At 44.5% G+C, this 22,372-nt stretch overlaps 1 protein-coding gene across 2 annotated transcripts in view; it reads left to right on the top strand.

The window, feature by feature from the left end:
- Positions 1 to 22,372, top strand: part of LOC139555268 (unconventional myosin-Ig-like) — a 74,159-nt gene that overhangs the window by 11,518 nt on the left and 40,269 nt on the right. Inside the window, exons 5-18 of one of the 2 annotated variants that reach the window (XM_071368928.1) lie at positions 713 to 766; positions 954 to 1,049; positions 1,169 to 1,285; positions 1,531 to 1,737; positions 1,962 to 2,107; positions 2,326 to 2,440; positions 4,162 to 4,332; positions 7,710 to 7,780; positions 11,071 to 11,145; positions 11,600 to 11,732; positions 16,013 to 16,179; positions 16,549 to 16,756; positions 18,679 to 18,902; positions 20,714 to 20,858. In XM_071368928.1, the coding sequence (XP_071225029.1) occupies positions 713 to 766; positions 954 to 1,049; positions 1,169 to 1,285; positions 1,531 to 1,737; positions 1,962 to 2,107; positions 2,326 to 2,440; positions 4,162 to 4,332; positions 7,710 to 7,780; positions 11,071 to 11,145; positions 11,600 to 11,732; positions 16,013 to 16,179; positions 16,549 to 16,756; positions 18,679 to 18,902; positions 20,714 to 20,858 (1,929 nt within the window). Of the gene's footprint in view, positions 1 to 712; positions 767 to 953; positions 1,050 to 1,168; positions 1,286 to 1,530; positions 1,738 to 1,961; positions 2,108 to 2,325; positions 2,441 to 4,161; positions 4,333 to 7,709; positions 7,781 to 11,070; positions 11,146 to 11,387; positions 11,574 to 11,599; positions 11,733 to 16,012; positions 16,180 to 16,548; positions 16,757 to 18,678; positions 18,903 to 20,713; positions 20,859 to 22,372 lie in introns of those variants that run through there. The other variant, XM_071368929.1, reaches the window with a different exon arrangement.

Genomic DNA, 22,372 nt, shown 5'->3' with positions numbered 1-22,372 from the left:
GTGTTAATAATTGAATGACCGGTACACACCCACACCATTCTAACACAGAAACGTTGCTTGTTCTGGAAGAAAACTATTTCACTCATATTGTAAATAATTACAGGTCATATTTCATGGAAATCTGGGAACACTGGGCAGTTACTTTAAAGGCAGATTTATAGGGCCAGTTTACCAGACATAGATTAAGCCTTGTCCTGGACTAGAAAGCACTTTCAGTGGAGATTGAACATGCTTTTTTTTATTCAAGGAATACTCTTAATACAGTATGTGTCTGTTTCTGTGACCTTCTTCTGAAAAGTTATACACTTTCTACTTTCCATTTCATACTTGAACATAAATGTTTGATCAAGGTGGTGAAACAGAGACATGAGAGAGAGAGTGAGTCCGTGAATAGATGTTCCTGTGAATTCCACCCTGTTAGTTCTGATTCTGATAATGAATGGCTCACCTGGGGGGCTCATGATGACTGCTGCATTCATCTTCTCTTTGAGCCAGCTAACACACCATCTGACACTGTGGGGCTGTGTGAACGATGGACTCATCCATTCTCACTGAACAGAAATAACCCCCCGATATTTCTCTGTTCTCTTGTCTTGTATTTGAGGTTATGGTTATAGTTCAACTATAATGGTCTCGCTCTCTCTGTGTGTGTGTGTGTGTGTGTGTGTGTGTGTGTGTATATTCACATATTTTTCTCTGTTCCTACTGTAAGTCGAGGGTGGTGCAGCAGAATGGGGGTGAGAGGAACTTCCACTCCTTCTATCAGGTAAATGTTTACTGGTCATTACACTACGTACAATGCAGTTATAAGTAGAAGAGACGATGACTTTAATGATGTCCGGATCTGATCCAAGGAAAATAATGGAGTTTGGAAAAGTTCTTCTGTTTTTTTGTCCTCATAAATATTCATGCTACATCCATCTGTTTCTACACTGTGTGTTGTGTCTCCACAGTTACTACGGGGAGGCTCAGTAGATATGTTGAAGTCCCTTCACCTGCACAATGACCCTGCCAACTATGTGTACACCAGAGAAGGAGCTGTCGCCACTGTGAGTACTCTTCCCCCCCCCCCCTACTGGTTCTACTTAGTGATGATTACACTATGGTAGCCCCACATTCAGCATGTGTGTGGGAGTAAATAACAATGTCTCTCTTTCTTTGTCTCTAGACGTGCAACAACGACCGGTACAGCCACAACGCAGTGCTGAGTGCCCTGAATGTGATTGGCTTCTCAGAGGAGGAGATTCACTCGATCTACAGAATCCTGGGGACCATCCTCATCCTGGTTGGTCACACTTCTATTGGTCATACAAGCGAAAGGTTACCTGAATGGTTCAATACGACTATAAGACCTTAGCATGACTAACATAAGAGATTAAATGAAGTGATGTTTACACCACTGTTGCCTTGGTAAAGGCAATGCAACTGAAACGTACACAATAAAAGTATGTTTTTACAAGTATATCCCTTGTTCTTGTTTAATGGTGTGACACATCATGTTATAACAGCAAGATGTCTGACTCTCCCCAGGGTAACCTGCAGTTTGAGACAGACAGTGAGAGTGTCCTGGTGGTGGGGATGGGGGACGTGAGTCACATCGCTGAGCTGACCAGCACAGAGCCAGACAATGTGACCAAGAGCCTGCTGTACCGGACTGTGGCCACCGGGGGCGGAGAAGTCATAGAGAAGGGACATTCTGAGAAGGAGGCCTGCTTCGGCCGGGATGCTTTCACCAAGGTGCTGGGCTGGACACGTCAATACAAGACTATCTATGTGTTTTAAAACCTACAAGCCCCATCTAATGTTGACTCATTGTTGTGTAGTGTGTACTAACTCAGCCTTCTCACATCTTTTTCTCATGTTATTTCGGGTCACATTATCCTCTCTCTCTCTCTGTCTCTCTGTGTCTCTGTCTGTCTCTGTCTCTGTCTCTGTCTCTCTCTCTTTATCTGTATTTTTAGGCTCTCTATGAGAGACTGTTTGGTTGGATTGTAGGCCGTATCAACGCTGTTATTGAGGTGAAAGACTACAACCCAGTGCTTCATGGGAAAAACACAGTTATTGGAGTGCTGGATATTTACGGCTTTGAGATCTTCGACAACAACAGGTTAGTAACGGTATCTGTATTGATCTATGTACCTTCTCCATCTTGTGAGTTATTCCAGTATTTGAACAGATGGATGTATCTTTCTATCAATGTCTGTATTTTATACATTTAGGAAATATATGATATATATTATATCTTCAAAATGTAACAGCCATGCTGTGACTACATGATCGGTTGTGTCATATTAACACCTGTGTTCGTGTGTCGGTGTTGCTCAGCTTTGAGCAGTTCTGCATCAACTACTGTAACGAGAAGCTGCAGCAGCTCTTCATCCAGCTGATCCTTTGCCAGGAACAAGACGAGTACAAGAGAGAGGGTATCATCTGGCAGCATGTGAGTACCGGAGAGAGGGGTATCATCTGGCAGCATGTGAGTACCGGAGAGAGGGGTATCATCTAGCAGCATGTGAGTACCGGAGCGAGGGTATCATCTAGCAGCATGTGAGTACCGGAGAGAGGGTATCATCTGGCAGCATGTGAGTACCAGAGAGAGGGTATCATCTGGCAGCATGTGAGTACCGGAGAGAGGGTATCATCTGGCAGCATGTGAGTACCAGAGAGAGGGTATCATCTGGCAGCATGTGAGTACCGGAGAGAGCGTATAATCTGGCAGCATGTGAGTACCGGAGAGAGGGTATCATCTGGCAGCATGTGAGTACCAGAGAGAGGGTATCATCTGGCAGCATGTGAGTACCGGAGAGAGGTTATCATCTGGCAGCATGTGAGTACCGGAGAGAGGTTATCATCTGGCAGCATGTGAGTACCGGAGAGAGGGTATCATCTGGCAGCATGTGAGTACCAGAGAGAGGGTATCATCTGGCAGCATGTGAGTACCGGAGAGAGGGTATCATCTGGCAGCATGTGAGTACCAGAGAGAGGGTATCATCTGGCAGCATGTGAGTACCGGAGAGAGCGTATAATCTGGCAGCATGTGAGTACCGGAGAGAGGGTATCATCTGGCAGCATGTGAGTACCAGAGAGAGGGTATCATCTGGCAGCATGTGAGTACCGGAGAGAGGTTATCATCTGGCAGCATGTGAGTACCGGAGAGAGGTTATCATCTGGCAGCATGTGAGTACCGGAGAGAGGGTATCATCTGGCAGCATGTGAGTACCGGAGAGAGGGTATCATCTGGCAGCATGTGAGTACCGGAGAGAGGGTATCATCTGGCAGCATGTGAGTACCAGAGAGAGGGTATCATCTGGCAGCATGTGAGTACCGGAGAGATGGTATCATCTGGCAGCATGTGAGTACCGGAGAGAGGGTATCATCTGGCAGCATGTGAGTACCAGAGAGAGGGTATCATCTGGCAGCATCTGAGTACCGGAGAGAGGGTATCATCTGGCAGCATGTGAGTACAGGAGAGAGGGTATCATCTGGCAGCATGTGAATTCCGGAGAGAGGGTATCATCTGGCAGCATGTGAGTACCGGAGAGAAGAAGGTATCATCTGGCAGCATGCGAGTACCGGAGAGAGGGTATCATCTGGCAGCATGTGAGTACCGGAGAGAGGGTATCATCTGGCCGCATGTGAGTACCGGAGAGAAGGTATCATATGGCAGCGTGTGAGTACCAGAGAGAGGGTATCATATGGCAGCATGTGAGTACAGGAGAGAGGGTATCATCTGGCAGCATGTTAGTACAGGAGAGAGGGTATCATCTGGCAACTTGTTAGTACCGGAGAGAGGGTATCATCTAGCAGCATGTGAGTACCGGAGAGAGGGTATCATCTGGCAGCATGTGAGTACCGGAGAGAGGGTATAATCTGGCAGCATGTGAGTACCAGAGAGAGGGTATCATCTGGCAGCATGTGAGTACCGGAGAGAGGGTATCATCTGGCAGCAATTGAGTGGCGTACACACACATGCAAGCAAACACATGGGCACTGACACACAGACGAACTGACACACACACACACACACTGTCTTTCTCTCGCTGTTCTCTCTCTCCCACCCCTCTCTCTCTCCAAACATACACACTCCACAAACATACCACCCAGCGCATGCAATATTCATAAACAAACATTTAACAGTTCCTCTCCCCCATGTGTTCCCAGATTGACTATTTTAACAACCAGATCATCGTGGACCTGGTGGAACAGCCCCACAAAGGCATCATCTCTGTGCTGGACGAGGCCTGTCTCTCTGTGGGGAAGGTGACAGACATCGTCTGCCTGGAGAGTATGGATGCTAAGCTGGGACAACACCCCCACTACACCTCTCGCAAGGTGGGTCAGAGCAGCACTGCCTCAAACAGAATAAACTATATTCTATTCTATTCTCCCTAGCCTTACAATTAACACAATTACCTCCATCTTTCCTTTACTTTCCGATAGCCATGTCCCTATATAACCACCGTGTCCCTATATAACCACCGCGTGTCCCTATATAACCACCGCGTGTCCCTATATAACCACCGCGTGTCCCTATATAACCACCGTGTCCCTATATAACCACCGTGTCCCTATATAACCACCGCGTGTCCCTATATAACCACCGTGTCCCTATATAACCACCGTGTCCCTATATAACCACCGCGTGTCCCTATATAACCACCGTGTCCCTATATAACCACTGTGTCCCTATATAACCACCGCGTGTCCCTATATAACCACTGTGTCCCTATATAACCACCGTGTCCCTATATAACCACCGTGTCCCTATATAACCACCGTGTCCCTATATAACCACCGTGTCCCTATATAACCACCGTGTCCCTATATAACCACCGTGTCCCTATATAACCAACGTGTCCCTCCCTATATAACCACAGTGTCCCTATATAACCACCGTGTCCCTATATAACCACCGCGTGTCCCTATATAACCACTGTGTCCCTATATAACCACTGTGTCCCTATATAACCACCGTGTCCCTATATAACCACCGTGTCCCAATATAACCACCGTGTCCCTATATAACCACCGTGTCCCTATATAACCACCGTGTCCCTATATAACCACCGTGTCCCTATATAACCACCGTGTCCCTATATAACCACCGTGTCCCTATATAACCACCGTGTCCCAATATAACCACCGTGTCCCAATATAACCACCGTGTCCCTATATAACCACCGTGTCCCTATATAACCACCGTGTCCCTATATAACCACTGTGTTTTAACTATCATTATACTGTAACTCTCCCATCAGGATCAATGGTTGTTTTACTATCATTATACTGTAACTCTCCCATCAGGATCAATGGCTGGTTTACTATCATTATACTGTAACTCTCCAATCAGGATCAATGGCTGGTTTACTGTCATCATTATACTGCAACTCTCTAATCAGGATCAATGGCTGGTTTAACTATCATTATACTGTAACTCTCCCATCAGGATCAATGGTTGTTTTACTATCATTATACTGTAACTCTCTAATCAGGATCAATGGCTGGTTTAACTATCATTATACTGTAACTCTCCCATCAGGATCAATGGCTGGTTTACTGTCATTATACTGTAACTCTCCAATCAGGATCAATGGCTGGTTTACTATCATTATACTGTAACTCTCCCATCAGGATCAATGGCTGGTTTACTGTCATCATTATACTGTAACTCTCTCATCAGGATCAATGGCTGGTTTACTGTCATCATTATACTGCAACTCTCCAATCAGGATCAATGGCTGGTTTACTATCATTATACTGTAACTCTCCCATCAGGATCAATGGCTGGTTTACTGTCATCATTATACTGCAACTCTCCCATCAGGATCAATGGCTGGTTTACTGTCATTATACTGCAACTCTCCCATCAGGATCAATGGCTGGTTTACTGTCATCATTATACTGTAACTCTCCCATCAGGATCAATGGCTGGTTTAACTATCATTATACTGTAACTCTCCAATCAGGATCAATGGCTGGTTTACTGTCATCATTATACTGCAAATCTCCAATCAGGATCAATGGCTGGTTTACTGTCATCATTATACTGTAACTCTCTCATCAGGATCAATGGCTGGTTTAACTATCATTATACTGTAACTCTCCCATCAGGATCAATGGCTGGTTTACTATCATTATACTGTAACTCTCCAATCAGGATCAATGGCTGGTTTACTGTCATTATACTGTAACTCTCCAATCAGGATCAATGGCTGGTTTACTATCATTATACTGTAACTCTCCAATCAGGATCAATGGCTGGTTTACTATCATTATACTGTAACTCTCCCATCAGGATCAATGGCTGGTTTACTATCATTATACTGTAACTCTCCAATCAGGATCAATGGCTGGTTTACTGTCATTATACTGTAACTCTCCAATCAGGATCAATGGCTGGTTTACTATCATTATACTGCAACTCTCCCATCAGGATCAATGGCTGGTTTACTATCATTATACTGTAACTCTCCCATCAGGATCAATGGCTGGTTTACTGTCATCATTATACTGTAACTCTCCAATCAGGATCAATGGCTGGTTTACTGTCATCATTATACTGCAACTCTCCAATCAGGATCAATAACTGGTTTACTATCATTATACTGCAACTCTCCAATCAGGATCAATGGCTGGTTTAACTATCATTATACTGTAACTCTCCAATCAGGATCAATGGCTGGTTTTCTATCATTATACTGCAACTCTCCAATCAGACCTAAATGGCTGGTTAGAGAATGGCTTTAACCCCCACTGGTGTGATATTGTTAGTGCAGTTACACTGGATGGTCAATAGAGAGCAGGGGTTTGTACTCTTATGGTTTCATTATCCTTCATCAGACAACCAGAGTGTATTGAAAGCACTGAGACACACAGTAACATCCAATGGTAGTGGGTCTAAATGCTCGACATACTGCCAACTGTACTATAAACATGTTCCTTTTGTGTTTGTTGAAGAGATCTGTGTGAGAGACACAGTATGAGAGAGGTGTCCTTTAAAGGGCTAGTGCAGTGAAAAACAAGATTTGCTATTGTTTTTTAATTATATTTCCACACTCTGAAATGGTGAAAATTATGATGATGCTCTTTTTTGTGTAAAAGCTGTTTGAAAAGAATTCATGGAATTTCAGCCTGTTCAGATGGCATGGAACTTTTAGCTCACTTCATGACGTCACAATGTGATCTGATTATAATAGACCAATGACTGTTCATCATGGCAACAGGGTGTGCTCTGGATCATCATATCAACCAATCAAGGCTGTGTATATAAATGTATTCATATTTGTTTCCTAAAACCCACACGTTCGGACTGATCATTCCAAGGGCCAAAGGAGGCTCAGGGAAATAAATTATAAAAAATATATTTTGGAGTTATTTTGATTAAATAAACACAGTTATTCATTAGACGTACACTGATGATTTAAAAGTCAAAATATAAAGACTGCACGAGGGCTTTAAGATATGATTGTATCTCCCTCTGCCAGCCTATATTACAGAGTAACTGTGATGATGATAATGATGGGAATGACGTTGATGATGATGATGATGAAGTAATGAGGTTGATAATGATCACAATGACAACGATAATGATGATAATCTCGAAGATAATTATGACGATAATGATCATGACGAAGATGATGACGATGATAATGATGACAATATTGATGTTGATGGCGCTGATAATTATGATGATGTCATCTACATTGTAGCTCACGCCCTCAGACAAGACCATGGAGTTCCACAGAGATTTCCGTATCCGCCACTACGCTGGAGACGTCACGTGAGTCACGTGCTTTCTTACCTATGCTTTTACCTCGTTAATTTACTATAATCTCATTTAATATAATCTCACTTACTATAATCTCATTTACTGCTAATCTCCTTCATCCCAGAGGATTTAAGGCTGCCATGGTGGTTCAACAGGTGAAAGGTTATGATGACACAGGAAACACAGGAAAGGTCACATGTCATAGGTCAAGATCAATGTTGATTGGATGAAAAGTCAAGGGGAGTAAGTATAGCTAAAAGTAGCCAACCCAGTACCAGTTCCTAGCGCCTTGGCTACAACTGTTGGCACAAGTATTTCAGGACCTACATTTAAAAAGTGTGCTGACCTCAATTTTAGAAATAGCAGGACATAGTCTTTCTGAGGAAGACAGAGGGGAAGGGAGGGAGGGAGAGACGAGGGAGTAGACCAGACTGCTATCCAGTACCAGGGTCTTCCATTGGCTGACAATGTGTGTTTATCCAGTACCAAGGTCTTCCATTGGCTGACAATGTGTGTTTATCCAGTACCAGGGTCTTCCATTGGCTGACAATGTGTATTTATCCAGTACCAGGGTCTTCCATTGGCTGACAATGTGTGTTTATCCAGTACCAGGGTCTTCCATTGGCTGACACTGTGGTTTTGCAGGATCTATATTGCCGTCAAGTTTAGGGAGAGAGAAGACTATTTCCCTTCAGAAATAGTCATGTAGCTAAGCCTCGACCAGTGGTAATCATGAACGAGTCCAGTAGTAATGAGTCAGGGAATCCAGGTTGACATAATGTCCAACACATCCGTCATCAATTAGGTCATGCTTAGTTTACATTCGTCCATCCGTCATCAATTAGGTCATGCTTAGTTTACGTTCGTCCATCCGTCATCAATTAGGTCCTGCTTAGTTTACGTTCGTCCATCCGTCATCAATTAGGTCATGCTTAGTTTACGTTCGTCCATCTGTCATCAATTAGGTCATGCTTAGTTTACGTTCATCCATCCGTCATCAATTAGGTCCTGCTTAGTTTACGTTCATCCATCCGTCATCAATCAGGTCATGCTTAGTTTACGTTCATCCATCTGTCATCAATTAGGTCCTGCTTAGTTTACGTTCGTCCATCCGTCATCAATTAGGTCCTGCTTAGTTTACGTTCATCCATCTGTCATCCCACTCCCCTCCCCATCCCACCCCCTACTCCTGCTAAATATACCCTGCCATGTCCCTGTTACCCCCCCCCCCCCCCCCAATCCCATGGCCCCCCAGCACTGACCTACTTTGTCCCTCCCACGACGATGTCTAGGGTTTACCGAGAATGGTGCGACAAACAAAAACACACCCAGTCAGTTGATGAGAGAGGTCAAAGGAGAATGGTGCAAGCTAACGGGCAGGAGGCATCTTTGGGATGAGATGGAACGAGCTGTTCGCAGCATGAATGTAGGACCGTCCAATCCGCAGCGACTGTGTGACGCCATGGGCGTCAGCACTGTGTTCTCTCTAGAGAGGTTCCTGGAATCTGGTTAGGTGGTTTTGAGAGACACACACACACACACACACACACACACACACACACACACACACACACACACACACACACACACACACACACACACACACACACACACACACACACACACACACACACACACACACACACGGACAGGACAGGGAGACGGACAGGGAGAGACGGACAGGGAGAGACGGACAGGGAGAGACGGACAGGGAGAGACGGACAGGGAGAGACGGACAGGGAGAGACAGACAGTACCATGCCGGAGCCGTGTGTCAGCCTCCATCAGCCTCCATCAGCCTCAGGAATACATCTGTCATACTAACACTTCATCTGCCTCTCTGTCCGGATGTGACAGACAGGGAGAGACGGACAGGGAGAGACGGACAGGGAGAGACGGACAGGGAGAGACGGACAGGGAGAGACAGACAGGGAGAGACGGACAGGGAGAGACAGACAGTACCATGCCGGAGCCGTGTGTCTGTTTGAGGGTTTAGCCTGTCACATCTGGGGCTCTAATCCAGTGAAACAGCATGTCATTTTATGTAATCAGGTTGCGCCATGCGTCCATGTTTTAAGTTAGTTTATTCCTAACTAGTCCCCACATGGTTGTGTCAAATATCGTGGTGCGTGGTTCCACTTACTCCGTCATAACACAATGTTCTCCTGTTTCTCAAATGTAAGTCCTTGAAATGTGGCAGTTTGCCAAGTTAACAATCCTACTATGTGCTGGGACTATTATTCTAAGCTTGTGCCTGACTCATTTGAGAGAGAAGTGTTACATCTGTGTAGAAGGGATGGTGCTGGCAATGTAGTGTCCCAAATGACACCCTTTCCCCTACATCGTGCACTACTTTTGCCCAGATTCCTATGGGGCAGTGTTAGTGCACTACTTTTGACCAGAGCCCTATGGGGCAGTGTTAGTGCACTACTTTTGACCAGAGCCCTATGGGGCAGTGTTAGTGCACTACTTTTGACCAGAACCCTAGGGGCAGTGTTAGTGCACTACTTTTGACCAGAGCCCTATGGGGCAGTGTTAGTGCACTACTTTTGACCAGAGCCCTATGGGGCAGTGTTAGTGCACTACTTTTGACCAGAGCCCTATGGGGCAGTGTTAGTGCACTACTTTTGACCAGAACCCTATGGGGCAGTGTTAGTGCACTACTTTTGACCAGAGCCCTATGGGGCAGTGTTAGTGCACTACTTTTGACCAGAGCCCTATGGGGCAGTGTTAGTGCACTACTTTTGACCAGAGCCCTAGGGGCAGTGTTAGTGCACTACTTTTGACCAGAGCCCTATGGGGCAGTGTTAGTGCACTACTTTTGACCAGAGCCCTATGGGGCAGTGTTAGTGCACTACTTTTGACCAGAGCCCTATGGGGCAGTAGTAGTGCACTACTTTTGACCAGAGCCCTATGGGGCAGTGTTAGTGCACTACTTTTGACCAGAGCCCTATGGGGCAGTGTTAATGCACTACATAGGGATACAGACATAGTCTACCGTTAGGTGAGGGGGCATGAGAACTAATGAGGACCTCTTCAATAGCCACTCTTATGTACTGTTTCTGTGTTACTTATGGTTGTGTCATGACTCATGTACTGTAGTATTTTTAACTCGCCACTTCAATAAGTTATTTTGTTGGGGCCTCTAGTACATTTGAGCCTGTTTCTGTTTTTATAACCTCTCTGGCTCTATCTCTCTGGCTCTATCTCTCTGGCTCTATCTCTCTGGCTCTATCTCTCTGGCTCTATCTCTCTGGTTCGCTCTCTCTCTCTCTCTCTTCCATCTCTCTCTCTCTATTTCAGATATTCCGTTGAGGGCTTTTTGGACAAGAACAAGGACCCCCTCTTCCAAGATTTCAAGAGGCTCATGTTTAACAGGTGTCAAAAGCAGTGCCTTGTCCACACACACACACACACACACACACACACACACACACACACACACACACACACACACACACACACACACACACACACACACACACACACACACACACACACTTTACAAAATTAGAAACTTCTTGACAGCTCGGGATATTAATTCCTCTCCTCTCCTCTCCTCTCCTCTCCTCTCCTCTCCTCTCCTCTCCTCTCCTCCCTACTTAATCCTGTCTTTTCAGTACCCTCTCCTTTCCTCTCCTCTCCTCCCTACTTAATCCTGTCTTTTCAGTACTCTCTCCTGTCTTTCGTTCAGCTGTTCACACCCTCCTTTCACTATTTTGAGCCTGTGTTCGTTCTTATAACCTCCCTCCATTTCTATATCTCTGTATCTATGTATCTCGTTATATATCTCTCACCCCCCCCCCCCCCCCCCCTCTCTCTCGTGCTGTAGTTCCAACCCTGTGATGAAGGAGATGTGGCCTGATGGTCAGCTGAGCATCACAGAGGTCACCAAGCGACCCCTGACAGCAGCCACCCTTTTTAAAAACTCCATTGTGGCCCTAGTGGAAAAACTGGGCTGCAAGGTTAGTGCTGCTTGGTTACTCAATGGTTTGTTGCTGCTTGGTTACTCAATGGTTTGTTGCTGCTTGGTTACTCAATGGTTTGTTGCTGCTTGGTTACTCAATGGTTGGTTGCTGCTTGGTTACTCAATGGTTGGTTGCTGATTGGTTACTCAATGGTTGGTTGCTGCTTGGTTACTCAATGGTTTGTTGCTGCTTGGTTACTCAATGGTTTGTTGCTGCTTGGTTACTCAATGGTTTGTTGCTGCTTGGTTACTCAATGGTTGATTGCTGGTTGGTTACTCAATGGTTGATTGCTGGTTGGTACCTCAATGGTATGTTGCTGCTTGGTTACTCAATGGTTGGTTGCTGGTTGGTTACTCAATGGTTGGTTGCTGGTTGGTTACTCAATGGTTGGTTGCTGGTTGGTACCTCAATGGTTTGTTGCTGCTTGGTACCTCAATGGTTTGTTGCTGCTTGGTTACTCAATGGTTTGTTGCTGGTTGAAATAAACAAAACAGATATGAGGGCAATTCTTCAGTAGAGAGATACTTTTTCTTCTTCTGGGCTTTCACCATCGGATTTTTGGCGAAATCAAAAAACTCCCCTCCAAACTTTTCGGGTGAAAGAAGACATATCCTTGTTGCTAGGCAACGGATGTAACATCAAGGCCGCTGGAGGCGATTCTTTGTCTGCGTGTGTTTTTACCCTCCTCTGTCACTCTCCATGGTTTTCATTGACCTAGTTCTAAATGTTAATATGAGCTTTACCTCTCTCTCTCTCCGGACATTGTGGACTAGCAACACCTGTGACTCTAACAGCTGGCCAAATCAACCGGCTCCTAGAAATATGGACCACGTTTATGTGTCAGACAGGATAAAACAATGTCTGTTTTTGAGAGGTCAGTCAGATGCTGACAACCTTTCAGGGATTATGATGGAGAGAGAATGTGTATGTAAGTGAATGGGACCACATAATAAAGTGCCCTTTGTGTTGGGAGCTAGGTAGAGTTAGTTTGGTAGGGCATTAATCTCTGTCTGTCTGTCTGTCTGTCTGTCTGTCTGTCTGTCTGTCGCTCAGAGCAGTAGAAGAGAGGGAAGCAACACAACACACACACACGCACACACAGAGCATCACCCACCCACCTGGCTTCCTGGTTCAAAGCTCTCTGTGTCCCTGACTGAGACTTTGTGACATTTTCTGCTGTTATTTTGGGATGTCCTGCTCGTGTTGCGGGGCCTGTCTGTGTGTGGCTGGACTGGGCTGGTACCCTGGGGGGGCAGCAGTTCCTGTGTTTTTAGGTCATGTTGAAGGACTGGCTGCCCTATTCCTGAGTCCCAAGGGGACACCTGTGCCCAATCTGACCGCCCGCCCGCCTAGCTTCTCTTCTCCGCTCCTCTCCCTCACCCTACCTGCCTCCTTATTTCAAGTCTCTGATGTACTGAGCTTAAATTGTTATGATGGGGTGATCTGTGTGTGTGTGTGTTTGGGTTTCTGTACATTTGTTTGACGTAAATTTGTGACAGTGTGTGTTTCGATGTATTGATGTTTATTGCCATTGATGGATGGCAGAAGGGAGGGAGATTGCAGAGCGCTCAAATTTAGGCATGACATACCAACAACAAACGCTGAACCTACACATCCATTCATAACTGACCAAATTATGAAAGACACGCATTGTAATCTTGAATAATTGATAATAAGAAGCTTGTGGGAGCTGTTTTGTTAGACTTCAGTGCAGCATTTGACATTATCGATCATAATCTGATGCTGGAAAAACGTATCTGTTAGGCTTTACATCCCCTGCTATATTGTGGATTGAGAGTTACCTGTCTAACAGAACACAGAGGGTGTTCTTTAATGGAAGTCTCTCCAACATAATCCAGGTAGAGTCAGGTATTTCCCAGGGCAGCTGTTTAGGCCCCTTACAAGCTGCAGTCAGTTTCAGAATGGGTGGCAAGTAACAAGCTAGTATTAAATATTTCAACAACTAAAAGCATTGTATTTGGGACAAACCATTCACTAAAACATACACCTCAACTAAATTGTGTAATTAATAATGTGGAAATTGAGTATGTTTAGTAGACTAAACTGCTTAGGGAGAGGTCTGTACTTAATGAAAAGCTACTAATGAATCATGATCAACAAAAGCCATACAGGCCCAAGTTTGATCACATATGGACTACTGTCCAGTCATATGGACTACTGTCCAGTCATATGGACTACTGTCCAGTCATATGGAATATTGTCCAGCCATATGGACTACTGTCCAGCCATATGGACTACTGTCCAGTCATATGGACTACTGTCCAGTCATATGGACTACTGTCCAGTCAAATGGACTACTGTCCAGTCAAATGGACTACTGTCCAGTCAAATGGACTACTGTCCAGTCATATGGACTACTGTCCAGTCATATGGAATACTGTCCAGTCATATGGACTACTGTCCAGTCATATGGACTACTGTCCAGTCATATGGACTACTGTCCAGTCATATGGACTACTGTCCAGTCAAATGGAATACTGTCCAGTCAAATGGAATACTGTCCAGTCAAATGGAATACTGTCCAGTCATATGGACTACTGTCCAGTCATATGGACTACTGTCCAGTCAAATGGAATACTGTCCAGTCATATGCACTACTGTCCAGTCATATGCACTACTGTATAGTCATATGGTCAAGTGCCACAAAGAGGGACAAAGGCAAATTAGAAATGTAGTGGTGTAATGATATATTATGTATTTTTTATAAAAATGGATGGATGAACGTAAACTAAGCAGGACCTAATTGATGACGGATGGACGAACGTAAACTAAGCAGGACCTGATTGCTCAGCTTTTGAAGATGTGTTGGACGTTATGTCAACCTGGATTCCCTGACTCATGTGCTTCGATTCCAGGAAGAGAAGCTGCTGCCTTGGCAACAGCTAATGGAGATGCGTAATAAATACAAATACAAAAATCAGGCAAAACACAGAACACTTAAAAACAGAGAAAACAGATAATGGTTGCCTCCCAAATGCCCCCCTGTTCCCATAGGGCTCTGGTACAACGTAGTGCACTACCTAGGACATAGGGTGTACTTTTGGTCATAACCACTATCTGTGCACTTAAAAGCTTTAGTATTATGACATTCTCAAAGTTGAATAGTTTCTCACTGTATCACAGTGAGTTTGGCAGAGCTGGAGTTTAACGATGCATTGATATTCTAATAGAATATATTCTAATGTTGCTTGGGAAGTATTTCTGCATAATTTCACAAGGTGTATTCAGTCCTCTATGGCATGGCTATGTACCTCTGAGTACAGTACAGTCTGATCTCTAGATAGTTGTCTACCCGAGCCAACTAGTCTCTCTCCTGTCTGACACTATATTGCTTTTCGGACTATTTGTGAGTGTGGAAGCGCTGTCCCGAGTAGAGTATAATATAACATATCATATTATGACTGTTAAGGGGAGATACCTAGTCAGTTGTACAACACTGGGAGGAAACCAGGAGGAAAGAGGGAGATACCTAGTCAGTTGTACAACACTGGGAGGAAACCAGGAGGAAAGAGGGAGATACCTAGTCAGTTGTACAACACTGGGAGGAAACCAGGAGGAAAGAGGGAGATACCTAGTCAGTTGTACAACACTGGGAGGAAACCAGGAGGAAAGAGGGAGATACCTAGTCAGTTGTACAACACTGGGAGGAAACCAGGAGGAAAGAGGGAGATACCTAGTCAGTTGTACAACACTGGGAGGAAACCTGGAGGAAAGAGGGAGATACCTAGTCAGTTGTACAACACTGGGAGGAAACCAGGAGGAAAGAGGGAGATACCTAGTCTGTTGTACAACACTACAACACTGGGAGGAAACCAGGAGGAAAGAGGGAGATACCTAGTCAGTTGTACAACACTGGGAGGAAACCAGGAGGAAAGAGGGAGATACCTAGTCAGTTGTACAACACTGGGAGGAAACCAGGAGGAAAGAGGAAGATACCTAGTCAGTTGTACAACTGAATGCCTTCAACTAAAATGTGTCTTCCACATTTAACCCAACCCCTCTGAATCAGAGAGGTGTGTGGGGGGGGGGGGGGGGGTGCCTTAATTGACATCTGGGGAGCAGTTGTTGTTGAGGGATAACTGCCAAGCTCAATGGTATAACGGCAGATTTTTCCCACCTCGCTGGTTCAGGGATTCGAACCAGCAACCTTTCAGTTACTGCCCCAACACTCTTAAACTACTGGCTACCTACCAATATTACAGTATGTACACTATATGACCACTGTATGACTGTTCCACTACTCTGTGTAATTGCAGGAGCCGTACTATGTACGCTGCATTAAACCAAATGATATGAAGTCTCCCCTGCTGTTTGACGACGCCCGCTGCCAACACCAGGTGGCGTACCTGGGCCTGCTGGAGAACGTCAGAGTGCGCAGAGCAGGGTTCGCCTACCGCCAAGCCTACACACGCTTCCTACAGAGGTCAGAGGTCATCGGGGTGAAAGCATTACATTAAGAATGAGTCATTCTTCTGGAATTAAAGTCAATGTCCATGAATGTAAATGACATTCGGACATGTTATGTGAATAACAAGCTTTGTGTGTGACTGTCTGTGTTCTAACCATAACCAAATAATGGAATAATTTGAATCTGTCCAATGTCGATTCCTAGTCTGAGTGCCTGTCTGTTTGTGCTATCATACCAACTTCTTGTCACTCTTTGTCATAACAATAAGCATTGGAGTTGGTAAAAGCACAGATCTGGGACTACGCCACTCCAATCCTATATTATGTCAAAAACACAACTTCCTGTATCATGAAGTCTTCTTCTCCACTCCTGTGTGTCTTGTAGGTATAAGATGACCTGTGTGTACACCTGGCCCAACCACCTGATGGAAACAGACAGGGAGGCAGTGGAGGCTATTGTCACGCAGCATGGTTTCCAGGATGACGTCGCGTATGGACATACCAAGCTGTTTGTGCGAACGCCAAAGTCTCTCTTCACCCTGGAGCAGGAGAGAGCCGCTCTCATCCCTGTCCTGGTGCTGTTCCTACAGAAGGTAACCCCTTCTAATGGCCCGAGGCTATGGTGATGGTACAAGTCTAGATTACAACCTGGGTCGTGTTCAATAGAGACAAAGCAGGAGAAAATGTTTTGAAGCAAAGGATGTAATACCTCTTCTGAACCTGTCCAGCGAGAAAGCTCATTTTCATTTTCTGTTTCAAAGGTTTTCTTCTGTTTGTTCCTACTGAACAAACCCTTGTTCTCAGTGACTCTACAGTGAATACTATGGATTTTATCCTGGATTTTAAGCTACTTAGATGAGAATGTCCCTTTTCCTGTTGGCAGCTAGTCCTAATTAAATCGACAGTTTGCCGTCACAATCTGAACCACACAGCAGCAGCCTCCTACTAAGACCTCTGCCTTTAAAAGATACGATTTTCATTTGTCTCCAGCTCGACAATGATTTGGGTCCCAGTCATAGGGTGAATCCCAAATGGCACCATATTCCCTATCTAGTGCGCTACTTTTGAGTAAGTAGTGCGCTATGTAGGGAATATGGTGCCATTTCGGACGCAGGCATATTCTACCCAATGTGATTGGTTAATCTGCCTAGTCAAGTGGAGAAAGCTCTGATAACAATAACTGGGATAATGAACGCAATCAGAACCATCATTACATAACATTTAATTAATCATTTTTTCTCCTCTTCTTGCTCTGCAATTGTGAAATAAATACCCTGCTTTTCTCTCTGTGACCCACTCCAGGGATTGAGTCCCAAATGACACCCTATTCCCTATTACGGTGCACTACTTTTTACCAGAGCCCTATAGGTCTTGGTCAAAAGTAGTACACTACTGTATATAGGGAATAGGGTGCCATTTGGGAAGAGATTCATCCGGGTCAACCTGCAGCAGAGGAGCTTCTCTAAGTGGAAAATAAGCCCTGACGGTCTCTGGAAAGACTGAGATTTTCCCCAAATGGCACCCTATTACCTATATAGTCCACTACTTCTGACCAGAACCCATAGTGCACTATACATGGAATAGGGTGCCATTTGGGCCCCTAGAGTGTTGACTGCTAGTCTGCCTGACACCGTTCTTTCTTCCTAGTGACTCATGTACTGTAGTGTTTTTGAGTGTCTTGACTCATGTACTGTAGTGTTTTTGAGTGTCTTGACTCATGTACTGTAGTGTTTTTGAGTGTCTTGACTCATGTACTGTAGTGTTTTTGAGTGTCTTGACTCATGTACTGTCGTGTTTTTGAGTGTCTTGACTCATGTACTGTCGTGTTTTTGAGTGTCTTGACTCATGTACTGTAGTGTTTTTGAGTGTCTTGACTCATGTACTGTCGTGTTTTTGAGTGTCTTGACTCATGTACTGTCGTGTTTTTGAGTGTCTTGACTCATGTACTGTAGTGTTTTTGAGTGTCTTGACTCATGTACTGTCGTGTTTTTGAGTGTCTTGACTCATGTACTGTCGTGTTTTTGAGTGTCTTGACTCATGTACTGTCGTGTTTTTGAGTGTCTCGACTCATGTACTGTCGTGTTTTTGAGTGTCTTGACTCATGTACTGTCGTGTTTTTGAGTGTCTTGACTCATGTACTGTAATGTTTTTGAGTGTCTTGACTCATGTACTGTAGTGTTTTTGAGTGTCTTGACTCATGTACTGTAGTGTTTTTGAGTGTCTTGACTCATGTACTGTCGTGTTTTTGAGTGTCTTGACTCATGTACTGTAGTGTTTTTGAGTGTCTTGATTCATGTACTGTAGTGTTTTTGAGTGTTTTGACTCAAGTACTGTAGTGTTTTTGAGTGTCTTGACTCATGTACTGTAGTGTTTTTAGCACCTTCTTCTCAACTCACCACTTCAATAAGATAGCTCGTGAGGGGGACCTCTTGTACATTTGAACATGTTTCAGTTTCTATAACCTCTCTCTCTCTCCCCCTCCCTCCCCCTCCCTCCCTCTCCCTCCCCCCGCCAGGTGTGGCGCGGGGCGCTGGCGAGGATGCGTTGCCATCGGATGCGTGCCATCTTTGCCATCATGGGCTGCTACAAGCGTTACAAGGTCAAGGTCCACTTCTGGGAGGTGGAGCGGTGCTTCGCCAACGTAGGCCACATGGCTGACTATGGGAAAAGCGTGGAGTGGCCCACACCACCAGCAGCCCTCACTCAATTCCACAGCATCACGCAGAAGCTGCACCGCAGGTCAGTCAGTCCCCATGGTAACCGCCACACAGATAAATAGAATGTGCAGAAGTTGAGTGTGTCATGTACAGTGTCCATTTTGTATACATCAGTACTGTGTGTCTAAAACAATTTCCCCCTTGGGACATCAAAGTTCATCCTAACCTATCCTAACTACAGTAGGAGAGGCTGTCATTGCTGTGTGTGTACGTGTGTGTGTGTGTGCGTGCGTGAGTACGTGTGCACGTGTGTGTGGAAGGAGTCTGCGTTTACGTTCTGTCATACTTCTTTTCTTCACTATAGACAGATACAATACATCAGACCATCATTATATAAATATACCATCTACAGGGCCTTCGGAAAGTATTCAGACACCTTGACTTTTTCCACATTTTGTTCCATTACAGCTTTATTCTAAAATTGATTAAATAAGTAAAATCCTCAGCAATCTAATACACAATATACCATAATGACAAAGTGAAAAAAGTTTTTTTGACATTTTCAAAAACAGAAATACCTTATTACATTAGTATTCAGATCCTTTGAAATGAGTTTAGAAATTGAGCTCAGGTGCATCCTGTTTCCATTGGTCATCCTTGAGATGTTTCTACAACTTGATTGGAGTCCACCTGTGGTAAATTCAATTGATTGGACATGATTTGGAAAGACACACACCTGTCTATATAAGGTACCACAGTTGACAAAAACAAAGCCATGAGGTTAAAGGAATTGTACATAGAGCTCAGAGACAGGATTGTGTCGAGGCACAGACCTGGGGAAGGGTACCAAAAAATGTCTGCAGCATTGAAGGTCCCCAAGAACACAGTGGCTTCCATCATTCCTAAATGGAAGAAGTTTGGAACCACCAACACTCTTCCTAGAGCTGGCCGCCTGGCCAAACTGAGCAATCGGGGGAGAAGGGCCTTGGTCAGGGAGGTGACCAAGAACCCCATGGTCACTCTGAAAGAGCTTCAGAGTTCCTCTGTGGAGATGGGAGAACCTTCCAGAAGGACAACCAACTCTGCAGCACTTCTCCAAATCAGGCATTTATGGTAGAGTGGCCAGATGGAAGCCACCCTGCTTGGAGTTTGCCAGAAGGCACTTAAGGGAAACAAGATTCTCTGGTCTGATGAAACCAAGATGGAACTCTTTGGCCTGAATGCCAAAGTGTCACGTCTGGAGGAAACCTCGAACCATCCCTCCAGTGAAGCATGGCGGTGGCAGCATCATGCTGTGGGGATGTTTTTCAGCGGCAGGGACTGAGGATCTGTAGAGAGAATTTTATATTTAATTTTTAATACATTTACAAACATTTCTAAAATCCTGTTTTTGCTTTGTCATTATGGGGTACTGTGTGTAGACTGATGAGGATTTTTATTTATTTAATTCATTTTAGAATAAGGCTGTAACATAACAAAATGTGGAAAAAGTAAAGGGGTCTTTATACAGTGTATATATATATATATATTTTTTCCTTCATTTAACTAGGCAAGTCCGTTATGAACAAATTCTTATTTACACTGCCCTATGGGGCTCTCAATCATTGTCGATTGTGATACAGCTCTGAATCTGGTCTGTAGTGATGCCTCTAACACTGAGATGCAGTGCCTTAGACCGCTGCGCCACTCAGGAGCCCAATATATGGACCATCTATATATATATATATATATATACATACACCATCTATAAATCTCTGTCAGGTTTTATATATATAGACCATCTTTATTGAATTCAAAAGGTACTCACACTCAAACCATGAAAAGGAATAACCTAAATAATTTTTCTCTGCAACATCTTTGATATATTCTGTGTTTTACATTGTTTGTCGCAAGGTGGCGTGCGTGGCAGATAGTGAAGAACATCCCACCGCCTGACATGGGGGAGGTGAGGGCCAAGGTGGCTGCTCTGGGGGCCCTGAATGGGGAGAGGAAGGACTGGGGCTTTGGTCGAACCTGGGAGAGAGACTACCTGGCTAACGTGAGTCACTCACACAGCACGGCCATGTATGTTCAGTACTTTCACTCAGTTTCACTCAGTTTCCTACATGAGGCGCAAAATACTAATCCGACTTCTCACATAAGATTACTTTCGACCGCTCATGCCTTGTTTATGTTAATTTAGTTATTGTCTTGATTGGTTTAAAATCCTGATGAATGGAATGAGTATCTACTGTATGTCACAGAAACATGAAGAGGGCAACTTTCACCAGAAAATCTAGAGTGTGCTGCATGTTGAAATACCAACACAACACCGTACACACACTCACCCTGACCCAGACCAGTATACATCAGAAGAGGAGATACAATGACATCATTCCGGAAGCATCCATCGCAGGCAGGAAGGAACGCTTGCGATGAACCACAAGGCCAGCGGATTGTGGTTGGCTGAGTCAAAGGCAGTCACAATCAGTCCCATTCTAATGGGTCTCACTCGCGGCTCGTTAAAGTGTTAATAAAAATTAAGTTTGGTCGTTGGAGCCATGACAGGACCCTCTGGGTACCGTGACTAGGGCTGGTCATGTTAATCAGTCAATGAGGCAGTCAGTTGGTCTTCTAGTGGCTTGTGACTAGGACTGCGTACCAAATGGCACCCTATTCCCTAAATAGTGCACTACTTTTGACCAGAGTCCAATGGGCCCTAGTCAAAATGTAGTGCACTATATAGGGAATAGGGTACCATTTGAGACGTGTCCTAGAACCTTATTCAACCCCCTTCTGCCCCCCCCCCCCCTCCTCCCATCATGTCATAAACTGAGCCAACAAAGGCTTAACTGTGTATGACAACCGTCTCAAACGTCCCAATCTCCCGCTTTCAATTATCTACTCCTCTATCTCATCATCTCATTGACCCTTGCATCAGGTCAAGCTGAGTCTATCATGGTCAATCCATTGGTTTACACTTCAGACGATTCAACACATTCAATCCACATTCCAGACGTGCTTGTACATTCACCATATACAGTTTATTCGGAAAGTATTCAGACCCCTTGACTTCTTCCACATTTTGTTAGGTTACAGCCTTACTAAAATAAAAAATAATCCTCATCAATCTACACACAATACCCCATATCGAAAAAGCAAAAACAGGTTTTTCGATTTTTTTTGCAAATTTATTACAAATAAAAAATTGAAATATGATATTTACATAAGTATTCAGACCCTTTACTCAGTACTTTGTTGAAGCACTGTTGGCATCGATTACAGCCTCGAGTCTTCTTGGGTATGACGCTACAGTGGCTTGCGAAAGTATTCACCCCCCCTTTGCATTTTTCCTATTTTGTTGCATAACAACCTGGAATTAAAATAGATTTTTGGGGGGTTTGCATCATTTGATTTACACAACATGCCTACCACTTTGAAGATGCTAAATATTTTTTGTTGTTGTGAAACAAACAAGAAATAAGACAAACTGAACATGAGCGTGCATAACTATTCACCCCCCCAAAGTCAATACTTTGTAGAGCCACCTTTTGCAGCAGTTACAGCTGCAAG

Source organism: Salvelinus alpinus, chromosome 26, assembly GCF_045679555.1.
Source record: "Salvelinus alpinus chromosome 26, SLU_Salpinus.1, whole genome shotgun sequence".
Lineage (NCBI taxonomy): Eukaryota > Metazoa > Chordata > Actinopteri > Salmoniformes > Salmonidae > Salvelinus > Salvelinus alpinus.
Note: the sequence above shows the minus strand (reverse complement) of the source record. Positions and strands in the feature narration are given on the sequence as shown.